Source organism: Rhinoraja longicauda, chromosome 14 (assembly GCF_053455715.1).
Source record: "Rhinoraja longicauda isolate Sanriku21f chromosome 14, sRhiLon1.1, whole genome shotgun sequence".
Taxonomy (NCBI): domain Eukaryota; kingdom Metazoa; phylum Chordata; class Chondrichthyes; order Rajiformes; family Arhynchobatidae; genus Rhinoraja; species Rhinoraja longicauda.
In genome coordinates, this window is record NC_135966.1 from 9,746,905 (window position 1) to 9,768,526 (window position 21,622).

General features: G+C 40.9%; 1 protein-coding gene across 2 annotated transcripts in view; it reads left to right on the plus strand.

Annotated features, from left to right (window-relative positions):
- The window catches only part of LOC144600037 (protein transport protein Sec24A-like), a 50,696-nt gene that overhangs the window by 23,359 nt on the left and 5,715 nt on the right, over nucleotides 1–21,622 (plus strand). For both annotated transcript variants that reach the window (XM_078411385.1, XM_078411386.1), the window contains exons 11-20: nucleotides 439–557; nucleotides 1,310–1,365; nucleotides 3,512–3,718; nucleotides 4,176–4,299; nucleotides 6,162–6,320; nucleotides 6,832–7,005; nucleotides 11,011–11,121; nucleotides 12,630–12,811; nucleotides 14,348–14,485; nucleotides 14,573–14,677. In XM_078411385.1, the coding sequence (XP_078267511.1) occupies nucleotides 439–557; nucleotides 1,310–1,365; nucleotides 3,512–3,718; nucleotides 4,176–4,299; nucleotides 6,162–6,320; nucleotides 6,832–7,005; nucleotides 11,011–11,121; nucleotides 12,630–12,811; nucleotides 14,348–14,485; nucleotides 14,573–14,677 (1,375 nt within the window). The remainder of the gene's footprint in view (nucleotides 1–438; nucleotides 558–1,309; nucleotides 1,366–3,511; nucleotides 3,719–4,175; nucleotides 4,300–6,161; nucleotides 6,321–6,831; nucleotides 7,006–11,010; nucleotides 11,122–12,629; nucleotides 12,812–14,347; nucleotides 14,486–14,572; nucleotides 14,678–21,622) is intronic.

Here is a 21,622-nt window from a genome sequence, read left to right on the forward strand (position 1 = left end):
AAATCACCTCTCGCATGTCTGCTAATAATCCCTGCTTGAGTTTAGAACAAGTAAAGATATATGATAGCTGGCAGTCATAGAAAGTATATTATACTGATGCCTATTCTGTGCAGTTACTTGATGAGGCTGTCTTGGGAAAAAATGTTGCACGTTACAATCAATCGATGTCAGATTACTGTCAAATAAGTTATGTTTCATAATGGGTGCACTCTTGTCTCCATTTGTGATTTCTAATCTTTGGAACTGAAGCACATTCTAGGTTACATAAATTGGCAGTCTGGATATTTTGGTGAAAATAAATATCAGACTGGTTGTTCAGGATTCTTGTGTAAAAATAAATAAAATGCTTGAAATACTCAGCTGGACAGGCCACATCTGTGGAAAGAGAAATCTAATGTTTCAGATCCTGAGTGACATGGCTTTGTTTTTAAATCTCAGGTTACCTGGTGATTCTCGTACAAGGATAGGTTTTATTACATTTGATAGCACCATTCATTTCTACAATCTGCAAGAAGGCCTGTCACAGCCTCAAATGATGGTGGTCTCTGATATAGAAGGTACTTTTTGAAGAGTTGTCTTTTTTATTGCATGGCCTGTAACAGCTTCCTGTGTAACCTCGCATATTTTGTGCAATGTGTAGCATGTGAAATAAACATCACTCGGATTAGTTCCATGGTAACTGCATGGAAGTGCAGATAGTAATTTTACCACTGCAAAGATACTCAAACCTTGAATAATTGCATTCAAAATGTGATTGCTATCAAGGGGAATTACTTCCGTTCTTGGTTGAATCGTTATTTTAAACAGAAACATAGAAAATAGGTGCGGGAGGAGGCCATTTGGCCCTTCGAGCCAGCACCGCCATTCATTGTGATCATGGCTGATCATCCACAATCAGTAATCTGTGCCTGCCTCTCCCCATATTCCTTGATTCCACTAGCCCCTAGCTCTTTCTTTCACATGTTTGGAAACTTCTATACTTGTGTCAAGTAAACTGTCCTCGTGCTCATGTCAATGCCTCTGACTAAACTGGACTGTTTCCAGCTCTGCATGTGTTGGAACTGAGTTGATGGACTTAATTCACCTTGTCTCTGGTCCCCTCCTGACGATGCTTTTTGTAGCCAGGCTTCCAGTTTCCAAACTCGATCTACTATCTCTTGTACCAAAACCCATCTACCAAAAAGCTTCCCCTTGTTAACGAATGGGATAGATCAACTAGGCATATTTAGACAGGTGTCATATGGCAAAACATTTGATTGAAGCTGAAGATTCTTTATTAATAATAATAAATATTGTTTGCCTTTTGCAGATGTCTTTATACCAACACCAGACAACTTGTTGGTGAACCTGAATGAAAGCAAAGAGGTAAATATTATGAAATACATTCATATTGAATAAAATTCAATTATAGAAATATGTAATGGAATTATTAAAAAAAAGAAAGCTAAGATCGTGTCAAAATTGTCAATCACTGTTTCTGTACAATATCATGGTACTATTGATCAATCGAGGTACTATTAATAAAAGAGGAACTACTGTTTGAAGAAGTTGGTGATTATTAAGTATGGAATTCATCATTTTACTAACTACACCTGGCTGTATGAAATCCTCTGCAATCTGCATAGATTGAATAGGTGTCACATGCATTTCTGGAGGCTGTCTGCCTGCCGCATGCCCTAGTGCTCTTGGTTTCTTTATCCTGATCAGTTGCAGTGAGAGGATAATAGACGGATATTTTTTTTGAATAAGAGATGGCCGTTTAACCTGTGATCAGAAAAGATTTGGAGAACTACATTATCCGTGAAATAAATTTGGTGAAACAAATACCTTCGATTTGTACCTGCATCTGCAGTTATTTTCTTACACTACATTATCCGTGGAATCTTTAAGATGATTAATAGGAACTAATCCACACTTTAACCGGAGCCTATCATTTTATTTTGAAGGATGGACAAGGTTAAGGCAGCAAATTACCCATTTAAGTTCTGTGGCTTTGAGTTAACATACATATTACTGAAAAAATATTTAAATTAAAATGATCTTGTATCAAATGAAAATCCAAAACCTGATGTTGGAAATCTAAAAATAAACGCAGAAAATGCTGGTGTTTATCAGCAGATTAGGCAGCAAGTGTTGAAAGAGAAACCAGTTGACATTCAGGCATTGGCCAACTCGTGTTTCTCTTTCCACGGATTCTGTCTGACTTGCTGAATTTTTCCCAGCATTTTATGTATTTGTAAGTATTAGTTTCTGATTTCCAATATCTCCAGGAAGATCTGTCATTCATTGTTTTTTTTTATCCCAATTTTAAGCATCGTGGCCGATGACTCTGTCATTGAAAGGGTGGTTCTTGCTGGTCCAGGAATAGAAAGTTTCCCATGCTCTGTATTGTCAATCCGTGGAACTGTGATTGCTCAACTCCAGTGCTGTGCCGCACCTAACTTCATTAATGGAGTATGTAGCGGCAACTTAGTGCTTCCCAATAAAGTCCTAAAGCTTACCACTTTCTTGAAAGGAGTGGAGTGATAGTACTTGACGCAAACAACAAAAGAGAGATCTTCACGACGTTTCAGTTTAATTAGTCGTTTGTTGAAGTATAATACAAACAGACTAGTATATCTCCCGTCATTTAACGTGGTAAGAATTTGTATCTTACCAGGCTCCTATCATGTCTTAACGCATAACGGCACTGCCTTCCCAATTATATTCATAATTCTGGCTCCTCCCAGTCCATATATGCACATATGCCCATATATGTAAACCTAGTATTCATCTCACAACAACATCTGATGTCCAAAAATAATACAGCAGGATACAAAATAATATAATATGCTAAGATAGCTAATAAACACACATGGCTCCTACAGAGTATGTCCTTGGGGAGTGCGTGTGGACATTGCATTGGATAAATTGGATTTTTAATTAATTTGGATTGCACATATCACTTTGATAACAAATTGAGCAAAATTGGAGCACTATTTAGATTTTTAATGCAGTTTGCTTTTTTTTGCCTTTTAGATTTTAGTGATACAGTATGGAAACAAGCCCTTCGGTTTACCGAGTCCGTGCCAACCAGCGATCACCCCTTAAACTAGCACTATAACACGAGTGACAATTCACAATTTTTACCGGTCAATCAACCTACAAACCCATACGTCTTTGGAGTGTGGGAGGAAACTGGAGCACCAGGAGAAAAGCCACAGGGAGAACGTACAAACTCCATACAGACAGCACCCATAGTCAGGTTCATAGCGGGATATCTGACGCTGTAAAGCTGCAGGTCTACCACTGTGCCACTCTGCCGCCCAAATCCTCTCATTCGCATAAAAACTGGATTTTTCATCCATGTGTGGGTGATAAACGCCGAGCGACTAAATGAGTGGTTTTCACATAATCATTTGTCAAATGTAAACAACGCTTATTATCAAAGAGATTGAAGACTACCAGGATTGCTTCAATTGTATAACATATAAACTCTAGTCTAAAACAATCGTTATATTTGTCATTCCAGTTGATCCAAGACTTGTTAAGAAACTTGCCACAAATGTTTACCAATACATTGGAGACTCAAAGTGCCCTGGGTCCTGCGCTGCAGGCTGCGTACAAGTTGATGTCCCCAACAGGTGGCCGGGCCTCTGTCTTCCAAACACAGTTACCGTCGTTAGGTGTAGGAGCACTAAAGTCGAGGGAAGACCCCAATCAAAGGTCTAGCGTGAAGGTAGGTTGCTACTCTTCCTCCCAACATTTCATCAGACGGTGGCGTTTCTCCCCAAAAAAAACTAATGTTATATTTTTAAACATATGAATTACATTTGTTAATAGTTGATTAGTGTCAAACTACAATGATGTATGAATATTTTTTAAATGAAAAACATATATTTGTATCCAAGCCTAGAAATAAACCTTTCCCTAATTTTTCTCACTGATCACGTTCAAATGCTTTGGAATTGTCATGTCTTTTTTTGTAAATATGGTGCAAGTGCTCGCATACAGATATGGTTTTTTCCCACATCTGGATGTGTCTAATTGCACCATATTTACAAAAAAAGACACGAAAATTCCAAAGCATTTGAACATGGTCAGTTGTTTTTGATTTGAGGTTGAATTCTAGATTTCTTAACTAGATGTCTTTAAAATATGCTTTCTAAAATGCCTTTTGTTAAATACTCTCTAAGGATGTCCAGCACCTTTCTCCAGCGATTGATTTCTACAAGAAACTTGCCCTGGATTGTTCAGGGCAACAGATTGCAGTAGACCTCTTTATGTTGAATGGCCAATATACAGACTTGGCCTCTCTGGGTAAGTAAGTCTAGTGTTCACATCACAGAAAGTTAGACCCTAATTGCGGATTTTGTGCTAATGTATTCGGTAGTAGACAATAGGTGCAGGAGCAGGCCATTTGGCCCATCGAGCCAGCATCGCCATTCAATGTGATCATGGCTAATCATCTGCAATCAGTACCCCGTTCCTGCCCTCACCCCACACCCCCTGACTCCGCTATCCTTAAGAGCTCTATCTAACTCTCTCTTGAAAGCATCCTGAGAATTGGCCTCCACTGCCTTCTGAGGCAGAGAATTCCACAGATTTACTACTTTTTGAGTGAAAAAGTTTTTCCTTATCTCCGTTCTAAATGGCCCACCCCTTATTCTTAAACTGTGATCCCTGGTTCTGGACTCCCCCAACATTGGGAACATATTTCCTGCCTCTAGCGTGTCCAATCCCTTAATAATCGTATGTTTCAATAAGATCCCCTCTCATCCTTTTAAATTCCAGTGTATACAAGCCCAGTCGCTCCATTCTTTCAACATACAACAATCCCGCCATTCCGGGAATTAACCTAGTGAACCTACGCTGCACTCCCTCAATAGCAAGAATGTCCTTCCTCAAATTTGGAGACCTAAACTGCACACAGTACTCCATGTGTGGTCTCACTAGGGCCCTGTACAACTGCAGAAAGATCTCTTTGCTTCTATACTCAACTCCTCTGTCATGAAGGCCAACATGCCATTAGCTTTCTTCATTGCCTGCTGCACCTGCATGCTTACTTTCAATGACTGATGAACGAGGACACCCAGATCTCTTTGTACTTCCCCTTTTCCTAACTTGACACCATTCAGATAATAATCTGCCTTCCTGTTCTTACCACCAAAGTGTATTATATAAACATGTTATGTTAAAATATTAACACAAACATTAAGTCTGAAGACAGGTCCTGACCCAAAACGTCACCTATCCATTTTCTCCAGAGATGCTGCCCGACTCGCTGAATTACTCCAACATTTCATGTTCTGCACAAGATTCCAGCATTTCTGGTTCCTTGTGTCTCCTCTTTATATCAACATGCTTCACTCTAGGCACCTTCCCATCCTCTGCAACCTTTTTTGATCCATGACTGAGCTTCTGATTTCCCCTTCATTTCAAAAATTGCATATTTCAAAATGTGTTTTTTAAAAAAAAACAGTTTCTGACAACCATTACTTTTGCTTATTGCTAACAAAAGTCCTCAACAAATGTTTTTGGTAATTTCAATGCTGAGTTTTCTGGCCACTTATAATCTTGATGGTATCCGAAATTCTTGATAGACACAAAATGCTGGAGTAAGTCAGCAGGACAGGCAGTATCTCTGGATAGAAGGAATGGGTGACATTTTAGGTAGAGACCCTTCTTCCAAAATACATGACTCTATTTTCTCCTACCTTGTTCCCCACCCAATTAGGCCAATGTTTACTGGCCAGTATTGGCCTCTGGTCAAGTTTAACATTCTCTTCACTCGTGTTCAAACCTGCCTATCCCTTTCTTCAACCCTGTGAGTTCTGCTTCCATTTTTTGACTTTAGCCTCCTGTGCATGCATCACTCACTTCACCCAACAAAGTCAGTTATGGCTTGAGCGGCCTACGTCCAGGCTGCGGAATTCCCTTTTAAAACGGGTAGTTTTCTCTTAAAACATTCATTTTTGTATCTATATCGTTAATCAAATGTTTTGCTGACCATCCCAATATATTTGGTCATGTGGCATTTGCTGACTTTGTTCTACGAAACATTGGAAAATATTTTACTCTGTTAAAAACGCTACACAAGTGCAAGTTACTTGTAGGAGAAATATGTAATTTATGTGCTCTTATTTTGATCTTAATTTGACAATTTTGCTAATATTTTTCAGCTTGTATTTCGAAGTTCTCAGCTGGTTGCATTTACTATTACCCATCCTATCATCACAAACACAATCTTGTCCAGGTGGAGAAATTTCAAAAGGACTTAAAGCGCTACTTGATTAGAAAGATCGGCTTCGAAGCAGTCATGAGGATACGCTGCACAAAAGGCAAGTCGCTGATCAGCACATTTACGTGCTGGAAATCAAAGGATGATAGTTTAATGTTACTTTGAGATAGTTGGGAGTTCTTCCACTTTTGAACACTCTTTGGTATGAAATGTGCCTGAAGAACATAGTCAGTCATATCGCACATAAACAGGCCCTTTGGCCCAACTTGCCCTCATCGACCTAGTTGCCCAATCTATACCAGTCCCACCTGCCTGCGTTTGGCCCATATCCCTCTAATCCCATCCTATATATGTGCCTGTCCAAATGTCTTTTAAATGTTGTGATAGTACCTGCCACAACGACCTCCTCTTTCAGCTCATTCCATACACCCACCACGCGTTGTGTGGAAAAATTCGCCCCTTATGTTCCTATTAAATCTTTCACCTCTCACCGTAAACCTATGTTCACTGGTTCTTGAGATTAATGCTTTAATAACAGTATAATAAGTTCAGAAATTTTGCCTTTTTTGAAAATGAAATAATAACCTTTGTTCTTGTTCCTCTCTCATCAGGCCTTGCTATTCATACTTTCCATGGAAACTTCTTTGTGCGTTCTACAGACTTGCTGTCCCTGCCCAACATAAATCCTGATGCTGGGTTTGCAGTACAGATGTCAATAGAGGAGAATCTGGTGGATGTTCAGCTTGTCTCGTTTCAAGCTGCCCTTTTGTATACTTCAAGTAAAGGTGTGGACAGACAAAAGTACTGGCTATAAATTTTAGTTTAGCTCAGAGATACATCGTGGAAACAGGCCCTCCGGGAATGATCGCCTGTTTACACCAGTTCTATGTTATCCCAGTTTGTTATTCTATAAGCTAGAGGCAAAAGCCATTTAACCTACAAACCTTTGAAAAGTAACCCAAGCACCCAGGGAAAGCCCACGAGGTCACAGACAGTACCTGTAATGAGAATTGATCCTGGGTCTCTCGCACTGTAAGGCAGCAACTCTACCTCTGCACCACAGTGTCGCCCGCGTGGGAATGTGGCGAATCCCACACTTGTTGGAATCTAACTTGATTTATTGCGGTGTTCACTAGTATAGAATTTAGACAGCAGAAACAAACTCTGGAGAAACGTGCACCCTATGACCATATGGAATTTCTATGGGTGCTGTGGTTTTCTTCCACATCCCAAAGAACTCCAGGCTTGTCGGTTAATTGGCCTCTTTATATTAAAATAAATAAATCCAGAGTGTGGATGAGAAAGTGAGATAACATAGAAGTAGTATGAACCGGTGATCGATCGAGCTTCTTCTTCAAAAACCAGTTGGGGCTTTCTTCATTATTGTCTTGTGGTGGTGCGAATATCCTCACATCAGTAGAACAATCTCCTCTTCACACAAAAAAAAAAAGTGCTCTAGGTGCCAGAAAATGCAGGGAATGCTGAGCAGGCTGGACACACTCTGGCAGCATGATCAACATGCATAGGAAGGAACTGCAGTTGCTCCTTTATACTTAAGATAGACACAGTGGGTTAGGCAGCATCTCTGGAGAAAAAGAATAGGCGACATTGCGGGCTGGAACCCTTCAGACCCAAAATGGCACCTATTCTTTTTCTCCAGAGATTCTGCCTGACCCACTGAGTTGCTCCGGCATTTTGTGTCTATCCTCAGCATGCTCAAGGGGTCATTCACCTGGAACATTAACCAAATAAAACATTTTATGTTTCTATTCTCCCCTCAAGCTTCATTTTTCCAAATATCTGCACCAGTTTGTGTAATCTTTACCAACATGCATTTGTGGTATGTTTTTGTATCTTCCTCATTGCCTCCAAATCTCATGGCTAGGATTTTATTTCATGTTTTGAGTAGCTGCTTTTGCTTACATTTGTATCATACAGCATTATAAGTTCTTTAATTATAGGAGCAGAATTAGGCCATTTGGCCCATCAAGTACTCCCTCCCCACCTCTTCCCTTCCCTGTGTCCCACCTGGACTTGCACCCGTTTCATAGGTTATAGGAGCAAAATTGGCACAGTAAGTCTATTCCGTCATTCAATCATGGCTGATCTATCTTTCCCTCTCAACCCCACTCTCCAACCTTCTCTCCATAACCCCTGATATATGTACTAATCAAGAATCCATCATTCCGAATTTATTAAATCTCATAACTCAATTTGGTTCATTTTCAGGTTATAGAATTAACTGGTATAAAAGTGAAATGATGCCAATAATGGAGCATAATCCGGCCATACTTCAACAATTTCCTTTTAAAATTGCCTATGAAAAGTTTAAATATCTTGGAATTTACGTGACTAGGAAATATACTTCTTTATTTAAATTAAATTTTCCTCCTTTACTCGCTAAATTACACAGAAATATCCAATTTTGGAAAACACTCCCTATATCATTAGTTGGTTGTAGTAATGCTATAAAGATGATCTTTCTTCCACAGCTACTATACTTATTTCAAGCAATTCCGATCTATCTTCCAAAAAAGTTTTTTTTTAAAATTGATTCAATTGTTACTAATTTTATTTGGGACTACAAGACTCATAGAATAAATAAAAGACATCTATGTAAGTCTAAAATTAATGGAGGAATTGCTTTACCTAACTTTTTATTTTATTATTGGGCGGTTAATATTAAAAATATAACCTGCTGGTTGGATGATTCTGATCAACAACCGGATTGGTTAAAGATGGAGAAAGAGGATTGTTTACCATTCGATATTGGTGCGATCCTCTTAGCTCCAATAAATTTAAATAAAAAAACATATGGAGGTAATCCCATTATACATAGTGTTATCCGTACCTGGAAACAATTAAAGCTTACGTTAAAATTGAGTAAATTATCTGTTTTCCTTCCTATTGCGAATAATCCTTCTTTTAAACCGTCTGTCTTAGATAGAGGCTTTGCTCAATGGAAAAGTTATGGAATCAAAAGGGTGGGAGATCTTTATCATAAGGGAACTTTTCTTTCTTTTCAGGATTTACAGCAGAAGTATGGATTACATGTTAATAATTATTTTAGATATTTACAACTTAGAGATTATGTAAAATCACACATGCAAGAATATAAGTTTAGAGGTCCAGAAACACTTGATGTATGCCTGAATCGACATTATAACTCAAATAAATTAATATCCTTTATTTACAATACTCTCCTTGACACTGACATTCCGTCATCAGAATCTTATAGACGAGCATGGGAGGACGAATTGAATCAATTTATAATGCAAGATATATGGGATGAAAGTTTACAACATATACATCAATGTTCATTGAATACTAGACATTCCTTAATACAATTTAAAATAATACATAGATTACATTATTCGAAGACGAAATTAAATAGGATTTTTCCTAGTATCTCTCCTATTTGTGATAAATGTCAATTTCAAGAAGCTAATTTAACTCATATTTTCGTAACTTGTATAAAAATGCAAAACTTCTGGTTGGAGATTTTTAAAATAGTTTCTAAAGTTATTAATAAAAAATTAGATATGGACCCAAAATTAATTATATTAGGATTATCAGAACATACTACAAATTTTACAGTAAGTCAGGTACATTTTCTTGATTACAGTCTAATAACTGCAAAAAAATTAATACTTAAATTTTGGAAAAAACCAATAACCCCCACAATTAAAATGTGGACCACGGAAATGACAGAGACCCTGCATTTGGAAAAAATAAGGTTTGCCTTAATCGACAAACCTGAGTTATTTTTAAAAATATGGTCTCCATTTATTGAATTTTTAGAAAAGTAAATGGGTTTGGCACAGGACTAAAATAAAAAATTTAAATTAAAAGTTGAAACTTGAGTTAGGGGTTGGATGTATAACTGTGGTTATTGTCTCCCGGATCTACTCCCGTTAATTTTTATTGTTAGATCCTTTTTTTTTAACCCTCTTATTCTCTCTCCCCAAGTTTATAGTTTTTTATTTTTATTTTTACTTTCTCTCTTCAAAAATTTAAAAATTGAAGCTATGTAAGAACTTTGTAACAAATGTGTTTTTTTTTCTTATTTCTATTTGTACATATGCTTTTCAAAAATAAAAAATATTTTAAAAAAAAGAATCCATCAATCTCCACCTTAAAAAAAATATCCATTGACGGCCTCCACAGTTTTCTGAGGCAATGAATTCCACATTTCTTTCAGATGGTTAATCTCAGTAGTTCCATTGGTGGTTTGCTTCCTCAGGGTATAAACAATGTCTCACCGAGGTGCACAGCTATGTTTGATTTTGGTATACATTTTACATCAAGTCAATACAAGCATAAAATAGAAATAGTCTTGGAACAAAACCAGATGGGATGCTACTAGACACTTAAAACCAGTGAGAGGTGTTGTTTATTCCCACTCTATTTGTTCGTTATTGTATGGTTTTCAATCCCATTCTTATACCCTTCCTTTTTCTTGTGTTCTTCCAATCCTTTCCATTTTCTGTACCCTTTAAATTTCTCTTAATTTTCCAATACCTTATTAGGGATGTGAGTTTAATGTTTTCAAGTTGTAACTTAAACATCGTTTTACCCCGGCTTTGAAAGTCATTCTCCCGTCTTTCTCTCACACCTCGCAGCGAGTGGTTCCTTGCTGGAGCAGAAATCAAAGAACAACGGGTATGGGGAAAGATTGATGGGGAAAGATTACCGGTCCAATCTTATTCTTGATTGACCTTAACATGCTGCTATGTAGTAACCAACTCAAATTGCGTCAAAATGTAAATCTGAGCCTTGTCACGTTACAGGTGAGCGTCGGATTCGGGTTCATACCATGTGTCTGCCAGTTGTGAGTTCACTAGCGGATGTGTATGCAGGAGCTGATGTTCAGTCTATTACCTGCCTGCTTGCCAGCATGGGTAAGTGTTCACACTCTCAGTTCTGCTTGAAATGTTGCACTTTTTTGTTTTCACTGTGCATGTGAATGCAGATTCTCCCATTTGGACAGTTTGTAACAGATAACTTCATCTTTTTCTGAATATATCAATGAGATTAAAACAAAATGCATGTCCACAGATTTTTGTTAAATTTTCCTCGTTTCTCATTGTAGTAGCCATGTACCTACAAAGCATTTCTCTGACATGTAGGCAGGCAAATTGTTTCCACTGCAACATCAACTATCGCTGCTCTGCCACTCCTCCTACCCCCCCCGCCCCCCCGGCAGCAGCTTCCAGGCACTCACTCGCCAATGTGTGGAAAAACAACTTGCCCTGTACATCTCCTTCCAACTTTGCCCCTATCACCTTAAAGTTATGTCCTCCAGTCTTTGACATTTTAATGGTTCAGTGGTACTTTATAATGTTTAATTTGGTCATTTCCATCCTCTCATCCTTTCATGCCTCATAATTTTATATGCTTCTAATCAGGTCTCTGATGCTCCAGAGAAAACAGTCCAAGTTTGTCCAACCTCTCCTGATAGCTAATACCCCCCTAATGCAGGCTGTATTCAAGGAAACCTCTTCTAGACCGTTCAAAGCTTTCACATGTAATGGGGAAACCAGAACTGCACACAATTCCCCCAATGCTGCCAAACCAAAGTCTGAAAAGCAGTAACTGAGAAATGCCTTTTGGAGCCACCTTGGGAACCTTTTGAAGTGAAGAGAAATTAGTTATAAATAACAACATCTTTTTTGTGGAAACCCCAGCAAGTGCAATTTAATTTTTGAACACTTAAGTATTTTATTTACAAAAGCAACTAGAACATTGAATACAAGCCTAGTCTTTTCAATCTTTCCTCATATGACAGTCCTGCCATCCCAGGGATCAATATCGTGAACCTACGTTGAGGCAATGCAGCGTAGGTTCACGAGATTGATCCCTGGGATGGCGGGACTGTCATATGAGGAAAGATTGAAAAGACTAGGCTTGTATTCACTGGAGTTTAGAAGGATGAGAGGGGATCTTATAGAGACATATAAAATTATAAAAGGACTGGACAAGCTAGATGCAGGAAAAATGTTCCCAATGTTGGGCGAGTCCAGAACCAGGGGCCACAGTCATAGAATAAAGGGGAGGCTATTTAAAACTGAGGTGAGAAGGAACTTTTTCACCCAGAGAGTTGTGAATTTGTGGAATTCTCTGCCACAGTGGGGAATGGAGGCCAAATCACTGGATGGATTTAAGAGAGAGTTAGATAGAGCTTATGGGGCTAGTGGAATCAAGGGATATGGGGAGAAGGCAGGCACGGGTTATTGATTGTGGATGATCAGCCATGTTCACAATGAATGGCAGTGCTGGCTCGAAGGGCCGAATGGCCTCCTCCTGCACCTATTTTCTATCTATGTTTCTATAGCATGTGTGTGTAATTTTTGCAGGGTGGAACAAGATTTCAGTGTTGAACATGATCCTATTCTGCTTCTTTCTTTAGCTGTTGACCGATCTATTTCATCGAGTTTGAGTGATGCCAGAGATGCTTTGGTCAATGCTGTGATAGATTCACTCTCCACTTTCCGCACTGCAGCTTTAAGCCAGCAGCAGCAACAGCCCGGTGTGATTGCTCCCTTGTCACTGCGGCTGTTTCCTCTCTATGTGCTAGCTCTACTGAAACAGGTACGGAATATATTTTTCTTCCAATTACTCATTTCTCTTTCCTGGAATAAGATATCAAAACATTCTTTCAAAACACACCGTTTTTATGCTGGATGCAAATGTTATCTAAAACCTGAAGTATATGCAAAAGTTTGTTCTGTTTGTACTATATGGTTAGCTTAGTTATGAAAAATATGTTCTAGGTTTGCAAATTGTGCTGGCCTCAAGAATGTCTTAATAGTGGGGCTGAGGTGTGCTCTGGTGTCCAGTTTAAAAACCCATCCCCCTCCTGGGGAGTTTGAGAAATCAATTTGTCAGCATCTTTAGTTCCTTCCTTGCTCTTCTCTTCAACTGGCTGCTTTGTTACAAATCTAAACATGTCTCTTAATTTGGTGTTTGGACATGAGCAAACAGCTATTAAAACATTTATGGTTTGGATTAGGTTTATTATTGTCACGTGTATAGAGGTACAGTGTAAAGCTTTGTTTTGCATGATATCCAATCAAATCAGATAACACACATTTTGGGGTGGCAAACTCAGATCCTGGGGGGACAGGGCTTTCTCCATCGCTGCTCCCACCCTCTGGAACTCACTACCTCAAACCATCAGAGACTCCTCCTCACTCACCACATTCAAAACATCACTGAAGTCTCACCTGTTCAACACTGCCTTCAACCACTGACCGTCACCTCACCTTATTTTTCCTTTTCTGTTCGTTTACTTATTTATTTATTTTTTTCTATGTTTTAGTAAACCCTGTAAAGCGTCTTTGAGTGTTTAGAAAAGCGCTATACAAATGTAACGCATTATTATTATTATTATTGTGTATGGGTAGAGTTCCTCCCTTACAGCAGCAGAGACCCTGGTTCGATCCTGACTGTGGGTGCACACAAAATGCTGGAGTAAGCCAGCAGGTCAGGCAGCATCTCGGGAGAGAAGGAATGGGTGACTTTTCGGGTCGAAACCCTTCTTCAGACTGATGTCAGGAGAGGGGGTGGGACAAAGATAGGATGTAGTAGGAGGCAGGAAGACTAGTGGAAGAGAGGGACAGAGGAACTATGAAGTTAGAGAGAGTTGGAGGGCAGGAGGAATCACAGAGGGGGAGCAGTGAGTGAGCATGTTGCTAAACTCTCGTCGAAGAGAGGAGGAGAACTTCTTCAAAGTAGACATACCTTGAGGAGAATTCGCAGTGGAGCGGCAAGATGTATAGGAAAAAAACTGCAGATGCTGGTTTAAATCGAAGGTAGACACAAAATGCTGGAGTAACTCAGCGGGTCAGGCAGCATCGCAGGGGAGAAGGAATGGGTGACGTTTCGGATCGAGACCCTTCTTCAGACTGATATCAGGGGTGTGTGCTGTTTGTATGGAATTTGTATGTTATCCCTGGGACCGTGTGTGTTTTTTCCTGATGCTCTGGTTTCTTCCCACACTCCAAAGACATTGAAACTAATTTTACTCAAGGGTGTTGTAATGTTGCTTGTCAATTTGTAATTTCACATGTGGTTGCAGTGGTGACCTGTGATTGTAGTGGTTAATAACTGCTGTCTTTATTGCAGAAAGCTTTCAGAACTGGAACCAGTACAAGGCTGGATGACCGTGTGTTTGCCATGTGTGAAGTGAAATACCAGCCTGTGTCTTACCTCATCCTCATGATTCATCCCTCTCTGTACAGGATTGACAATCTGTCAGATGAGGTAAGCTGCCTTTTGCACTAATTCATTTGAAGCACAGTATTAAGTATCTTGATGAGCCATTAGTTAATGCATTTTTTTCTTTTGTAGGGATCCATTAACATTAATGATAAAACTATACCTCAGCCACCAATTCTTCAATTATCGGTAGAGAAGCTAAATCGGGATGGCGCCTTCTTGATGGATGCTGGCTGTGTAAGTGCCTCGGTGTTATACATATATATGTTACTCACTTTAGATCAGGATACATTTACAATTTTATTCTATTTATGGTTGACTTTTAGATTTTTGATTGTACTACATTTGTCAGAAAAGTGCTTTGTGGATTTCCAGTTGAGAGCTCGGGTGCTAAATGTAGAAAATGTTATTGTAGATATTTTTTAAAAGGGACACAGTGCTAGAGTAATTAATTGGGTCAGGCAGGGTCTCTGGAGAACATGGATAGGTGACTTTGGATCAGGGCTCTTCTTCAGAAGTTTCTTGTTTCTACATTATTGTAGATATACTCTCAATACAGCTTTAAAGTGCAAATCTCTTGCTTGCAAATAGAAAAATAAATTCTTGGACGCAGCTGTACCTGGCAGAATAATTGTCTCGCAGATTAGTTCAATTCAGTTTAGTTTATTGTCATGTGTACCAAGGTACAGTAAAAAGCTATTGTTGAGTGCTAACTAGTCAGCTGAAAGACAATACACGATTACAATCGAGCCATTTACAGTGTATAGATGCATGATAAGGGTATAATTTGAGGAAGGACATTCTTGCTATTGAGGGCGTGCAGCGTAGGTTTACTAGGTTAATTCCTGGAATGGCGGGACTGTCGTATGTTGAAAGACTGGAGCGACTAGGCTTGTATACGCTGGAATTTAGGATGAGAGGGGATCTTCTTGAAACATATAAGATTATTAAAGGATTGGACACGTTAGAGGCAGGAAACATGTTCCCAATGTTGGGGAAGTCCAGAACCAGGGGCCACAGTTTAAGAATAAGGCCATTTAGAATGGAGATGAGGAAAAACCTTTTCAGTCAGAGAGTTGTAAATCTGTGGAATTCTCTGCCTCAGAAGGCAGTGGAGGCCAATTTTCTAGATGCTTTCAAGAGAGAGCTAGATAGAGCTCTTAAAAATAGTGGGGTCACGGGGTATGGGGAGAAGGCAGGAACGGGGTACTGGTTGTGAATGATCAGCCATGATCACATTGAATGGTGGTGCTGGCTCGAAGGGCCGCATGGCCTCCTCCTGCACCTATTGTCTATTGTCTATATAACCATATTGTTTATTGCAAGGTAAAGCCAGTAAAATCCCAGGATAGTCCGAGGGTCACCAAAAGAGGTAGAGAGTAGTTCAGAATTAGCGGGAAGTTCAGTAGCGGGAAGTAGTTCAGTAGTTCAGTAGCGGGAAGATTGTTCCCGATGTTGGGGGAGTCCAGAACCAGGGGTCACAGCTTAAGGATAAGGGGGAAGTCTTTTAGGACCGAGGTGAGAAAACATTTCTTCACACAGAGAGTGGTGAGTCTGTGGAATTCTCTGCCACAGAAGGTAGTTGAGGCCAGTTCATTGGCTATATTTAAGAGGGAGTTAGATGTGGCCCTTTTTGCTAAAGGGATCAGGGGGTATGGAGAGAAGGCAGGTACAGGCTACTGAGCTGGATGATCAGCCATGATCATATTGAATGGCGGTGCAGGCTCGAAGGGCCGAATGGCCTACTCCTGCACCTATTTTCTATGTTTCAGAACCGCTCTCTGGTTGTGGTTGGATGAATCAATTGCCTGATAACAGATTATAATGTGATTTAGGGATTGATTGATTTGATGTGATAGAGTGCTGGAAATGTGTGAATTTAATTATGTATTAATTCCACCATTTTTGCACAATTTCCACGGTTGGTGAGTCATTTGCCTTTCTCTGTTGCGCTATCAAACTAAAATGATAATGAAAGATGAGCACTTTTTTAATTGAATGAAAATATTGATAGCTTTCTAGGTTTATCTCCTAATGTTTCTGATGTTTTTCCTGGTCTGAGTAACACCGCCTGTTAGTAACAAGGGATTTCCTAAGCCATTTAGCCCCTTGCTAATGTGTATTTATGTAGCCCCTTTGCACATCTTTGTTTGAGTTTTGTTACACCCTTGCCTGCCTGAAAATCTTTTGATTTAAGTTGACGTTTTGATTAGCAGTGTTTCTTTTAAACCCTGATATAATTGTAGTGAGGGCATTCCACACCATTTCACCTACAATCTTCCCCTAAAGCATTGTTTTCTTACAGATGCAGTGCCCACCGAATGAGTGCATTCCCTTTGATCTTGTGATTGTTTTGCTGCTTCTTATTAGTTTTAGTAAATTTTGTTTTCTTCACGGTCATCAACATTTCTTTCTGCATTCCTCAATTCCTTCTCTTACACTTCAATAAATGTTGGCTGTTTATCTGAAATTATCTTGCCAAGCATCGCCACACTGAAAACCATCTGCCTTTATATTTCCCCTTTCGCCTAGCCTGCCCATGTGCCTTTGCAACTTCCCAGCCCGATCCACATAGCCTACTGTATCTTCTCACTTGGTGTCTTTCAGATTTGGATATGCAGTTTCCTACATTGTGTGCAGTTTGCACAATAATATACCAATGCCAAAAGGGAGTGCTATACAATACAATACAATACAATACAATATATCTTTATTGTCATTGTACCCAGGGGTACAACGAGATTGGGAATGCGCCTCCCATACGATGCACTAATTTAGGTAATTTAGACAGCAGCAACCCAACGAAACGAACAGTTGTAACAGTTTTGGACAGGGTAAAGTGCAAGTTGATCTATGCGTTGTGGCCATCCGGCTCAGCAGGACCGGTTCATAGCAGCTATGGCCCTGGGGATGAAGCTGTTCCTGAGTCTGGAGGTGCGGGCATAGAAGGCCTTGTATCGTCTGCCCGATGGAAGGAGTTCGAACAGACTGTTGCAGGGGTGTGAAGAGTCTTTGTGGATGCTGGTGGCTTTTCTGAGGCATCGTGTGTTGTAGATGCCCTCCAAGTCTGGTAGCTGTGTTCCGATGGCCCTCTGAGCTCTATGGACTACCCGCTGTAGAGCTTTCCTTTCTGCCTCCGTGCAGCTGAGGTACCACACAGGGATTCCATGCGTTAGGATGCTCTCTATGGTGCAGCGGTAGAAGGTCTTCAGCAGCTGTTGGGGTAGACCAGACTTTTTCAGTGTTCTTAAGTAGAACAGTCTTTGTTGTGCCTTCTTGACCAGCGCAGCAGTGTTATTGGACCATGTTAGGTCCTCCGAAATGTGAGTGCCCAGAAACTTGAAGCTGGACACTCTCTCCACACTGACCCCATTGATAGAGATCGGGGCATATTCCCCGTTATGTGACCTACGGAAGTTGATGATCAGCTCCTTGGTCTTGGTGGTATTTAGGGACAGGTTGTTATCCGAGCACCAGTCCGCCAGGTTCTGCACCTCCGCTCTATAGTTTGTTTCATCCCCGTTGGTGATCAGCCCGATCACCGTTGTGTCATCTGCAAACTTGACAATGGTGTTGGTGTCGAATGCAGGAACACAGTCGTGTGTGAAGAGGGAGTAGAGCATGGGGCTCAGAACACAACCCTGTGGTGTGCCGGTACTCAGGGTGATAGTGGAGGACAGGTGCGGGCCCATTCTCACTGCCTGCGGTCGTTCCAGCAGGAAGTCCAGGATCCAGTCACATAATGATGAGCTAAGGCCTAGCTGGTGGAGTTTGGTGATGAGCTTGGTGGGGATGACCGTGTTGAAGGCGGAGCTATAGTCTATGAATAGCATCCTCACGTACGTGCCCTGTCTCTCTAGGTGAGTCAGGACAGTGTGAAGAGCCAGAGAGATGGCGTCCTCTGTAGATCTATTTGCCCTGTATGCAAATTGATGTGGGTCCAGTGAGTCAGGGATGCTGGATTTGATGTGTGAGAGGACTAGCCTCTCAAAGCACTTCATGACAATCGGCGTTAGGGCAACCGGGCGGTAGTCGTTCAGGTTGGAGATCTTTGCTTTTTTCGGCACCGGAACTATGATAGCCGACTTCAGGCACTTGGGGACCGTAGCCAGAGATAATGACAGGTTAAAGATCTTGGTGAATACCTCAGCCAGCTGTTCAGCACAGTCCTTCAGTACCCTTCCTTGAACACCATCCGGTCCTGCAGCCTTGCGTGGGTTGACCCTTTGCAGAGCAGATTGGCTAAACTGGTTTCTGTGGTAGCTGGTTCTTTTGAGGTGTGACTGACTAGACTACGCCTCTTTTCTCTAAGGGTTTAGAACAGGGTGATCTCATTGAAACATACAATATTCTTTGGGGCTAATGCAGAAAATTGCAGGGAAAATTGTTTGCTCTGGCTGAGTAGTCTAATGCCAGGGGTAGAGTCTCACAATAAGAGATAAGCCATTTACAATTGGGATCAGGTGAAATTTCCTCATGCTATGTAGCGAATTTTCCTACCCCTGAGGGCTGTGGAAATTATTGACACACTCATTCAAAACAAAAAATGGTAATCGTCTGCAATTTAAGGGAACTAAAGGATGTGTGGGCATGCAGTGAGGCTGATCAGCCATGGTCTTGATGAATGTGGACACAAAATGCTGGATTAACTCATTCAGGGTCTCGACCCGAAACATCACCCATTCCTTCTCTCCAGAGATGCTGCCTGACCCACTGAGTTGCTCCAGCATTTTGTGTCTACCTTCGATTTAAACTGCCACCCAGCTTTGTGTCATCCGCAAACTTGGAGATGTCACATTTAATTCCCTCGTCTAAATCATTAATATATATTGTAAATAACTGAGATCTCAGCAACGAGCCTTGCGGCGGCACCCCACTAGTCACTACCTGTCATTCTGAAAAGGACCCGTTAATTCCTACTCTTTGCTTCCTGTCTGCCAACCAGTTCTTTATCCATGTCAATACCCTACCCTCAATACCATGTGCTCTAATTGTGCACACTAATCTCTTGTGTGGGACCTTGTCAAAGGCTTTTTGAAAGTCCAGATACACCACATCCACTGGCTCTCCCATATCCATTCTACTTGTTACATCCTCAAAAAATTCCAGAAGATTAGTCAAGCATGATTTCCCATTCATAACTTTGATCGATCCTGCCACTGCTTTCCAAATGCGCTGCTATAACATCTTTAACAATTGACTCAAGCATCTTCCCCACTACCTATATAAGGCTAACTGGTCTATAATTCCCTGTTCTCTCTCTCTCTCTCTCTCTCGTTCTCTCTCTCTCTCCTTTCTTAAAAAGTGGGGTTGCATTGGCTACCCTGCAGTCCACAGGAACTGATCCAGAGTCGAGAGAACATTGGAAAATGATCACCAATGCATCCACAATTTCTAGGGCCACCTCCTTGAGTGCTGTGGGATGCAGACCAGCAGGCCCTAAGGATTTATCTGCATTCAGTCCCAACAGTACCTAACACCATTTCCTGACCAGTGTGGATTCCCTTTAGTTCCTCCCTCCCACTAGATCCTCGGTCCCCTAGTATTTCTGGGAGATTGTTGTGAAGGAGGTTGTGCTTCCTTCGTGAAGACAGAACCAAAGTATTTGTTCAACTGTTCTGCCATTTCTTTGTTTCCCATTATAAATTAACCTGTCTCTGATTGTAAGGGACCGCACTTTTGTCTTCACTAATCTTTTCTTTTTTACATATCTAAAGAAGCTTTTAGAGTCAGTTTTTATATTCCCCACAAGCTCTTCATGCTCTTCTTCCCCCCCTCTCAATTAACCTATTTGTCCTCTTCCGTTGAGTTCTAAATTTCTCCCAGTCCTGTTTGCTGTTTCCACTAAATTCCTTGAATTTAACATTATCCTTGATTTTCCTCGTTAGCCACGGTTGAACCGCCTTCCCAGTTTTATTTTTTTCACCAGAGAGGTATGAACAATTTTTGGAGTTCCATTTTTAAATCTTTACCATTGCATCTCCACTGTCAACCCTTTAAGTATAATTTGCCAGTCTATCCTAGCCAATTCCCATCTCAGACCTTCAAAGTCTCCTTTCTTTCTGTTCAGGACCCTAGTCTCTGAATTAACCGTGTCACTTTCCATCCTAATGCATATTATGGTCACTTCACCAAGGGGCTTTGCACAACAAGATCGCTAACTAACTGTCCTCATTACACAATACCCAGTCTAGGATGGCCTGTCCTCTAGTCGGTTCTTCTACATATTGGTTTAGAAAACCATCCCGTATACATTCCAGGAAATCCTCCTCAGCGCTGCTACCAATTTGGTTGACCCAATCTATATGTAGATTAAAGTCGCCCATGATAGCTGCTGTACCTTTGCTACACGCATCCCTATTTTCCTGCTTGATGCTATCCCCAACCCCCCTACTGCTGTTTGGTGGTCTGTGTACAACTCCAACAAATGTTTTCTGCCCTTGGCTATTTCACAGTTCTACCCAATACCCCGCATGTTTAGCTCCCAGCCTTGGTCACCCTGGAGCCTTGTCTCTGTAATTCCAACTACATCCTATTCCTTAACTACTAACTGCACATTCAATTAATCCACCTTATTACAAATGTTCCTCGCATTAAGGCACAAAGCTTTCAGGTTTGTTTTTCTTATCTCCCTTCTACCTTTTACTTCTGTCTTCCTTTTATGTCCCTCTGTCTCCTTGCACTGGTTCCCACCCCCCTGCCTTGTTAGTTTAAATGTGACCTTTCCTACACTCTCTTTTCCGTTAACTGCACGCATACGCTTCCACATTGTTTTTCCACCCCCCCCCATTGTTTAGTTTAAACCCATCCTTGTAGCACTAGCAAACCTGCCTGCCAGAATGTCGCTCCCCCTCCAATTAAGGTGCAAGCCATCCCTTTTGTACAGGTCACCCCTGCCCCAGAAGAGATCCCAGTGATCTGGAAATCTAAATCCCTGCCCCGTGCACCAACTCCTCAGCCCACACATTCAGATCCCCTAACTCCCTGTTCCGACCCATGCTAGCACGAGGTACAGGATGCAACCCAGAGATAACTACCCTAGAAGTCCTGCTTTTCAGCCTCCTACCTAATTCTCGGTATTCACGTTGCAGAACCTCCTTCCTCTTCTTACGCACACCATTTGTGCCTACGTGCACAATTATGTCCGGCTGTTCACCTTCCTCACGAGGATGGTCTGAGACA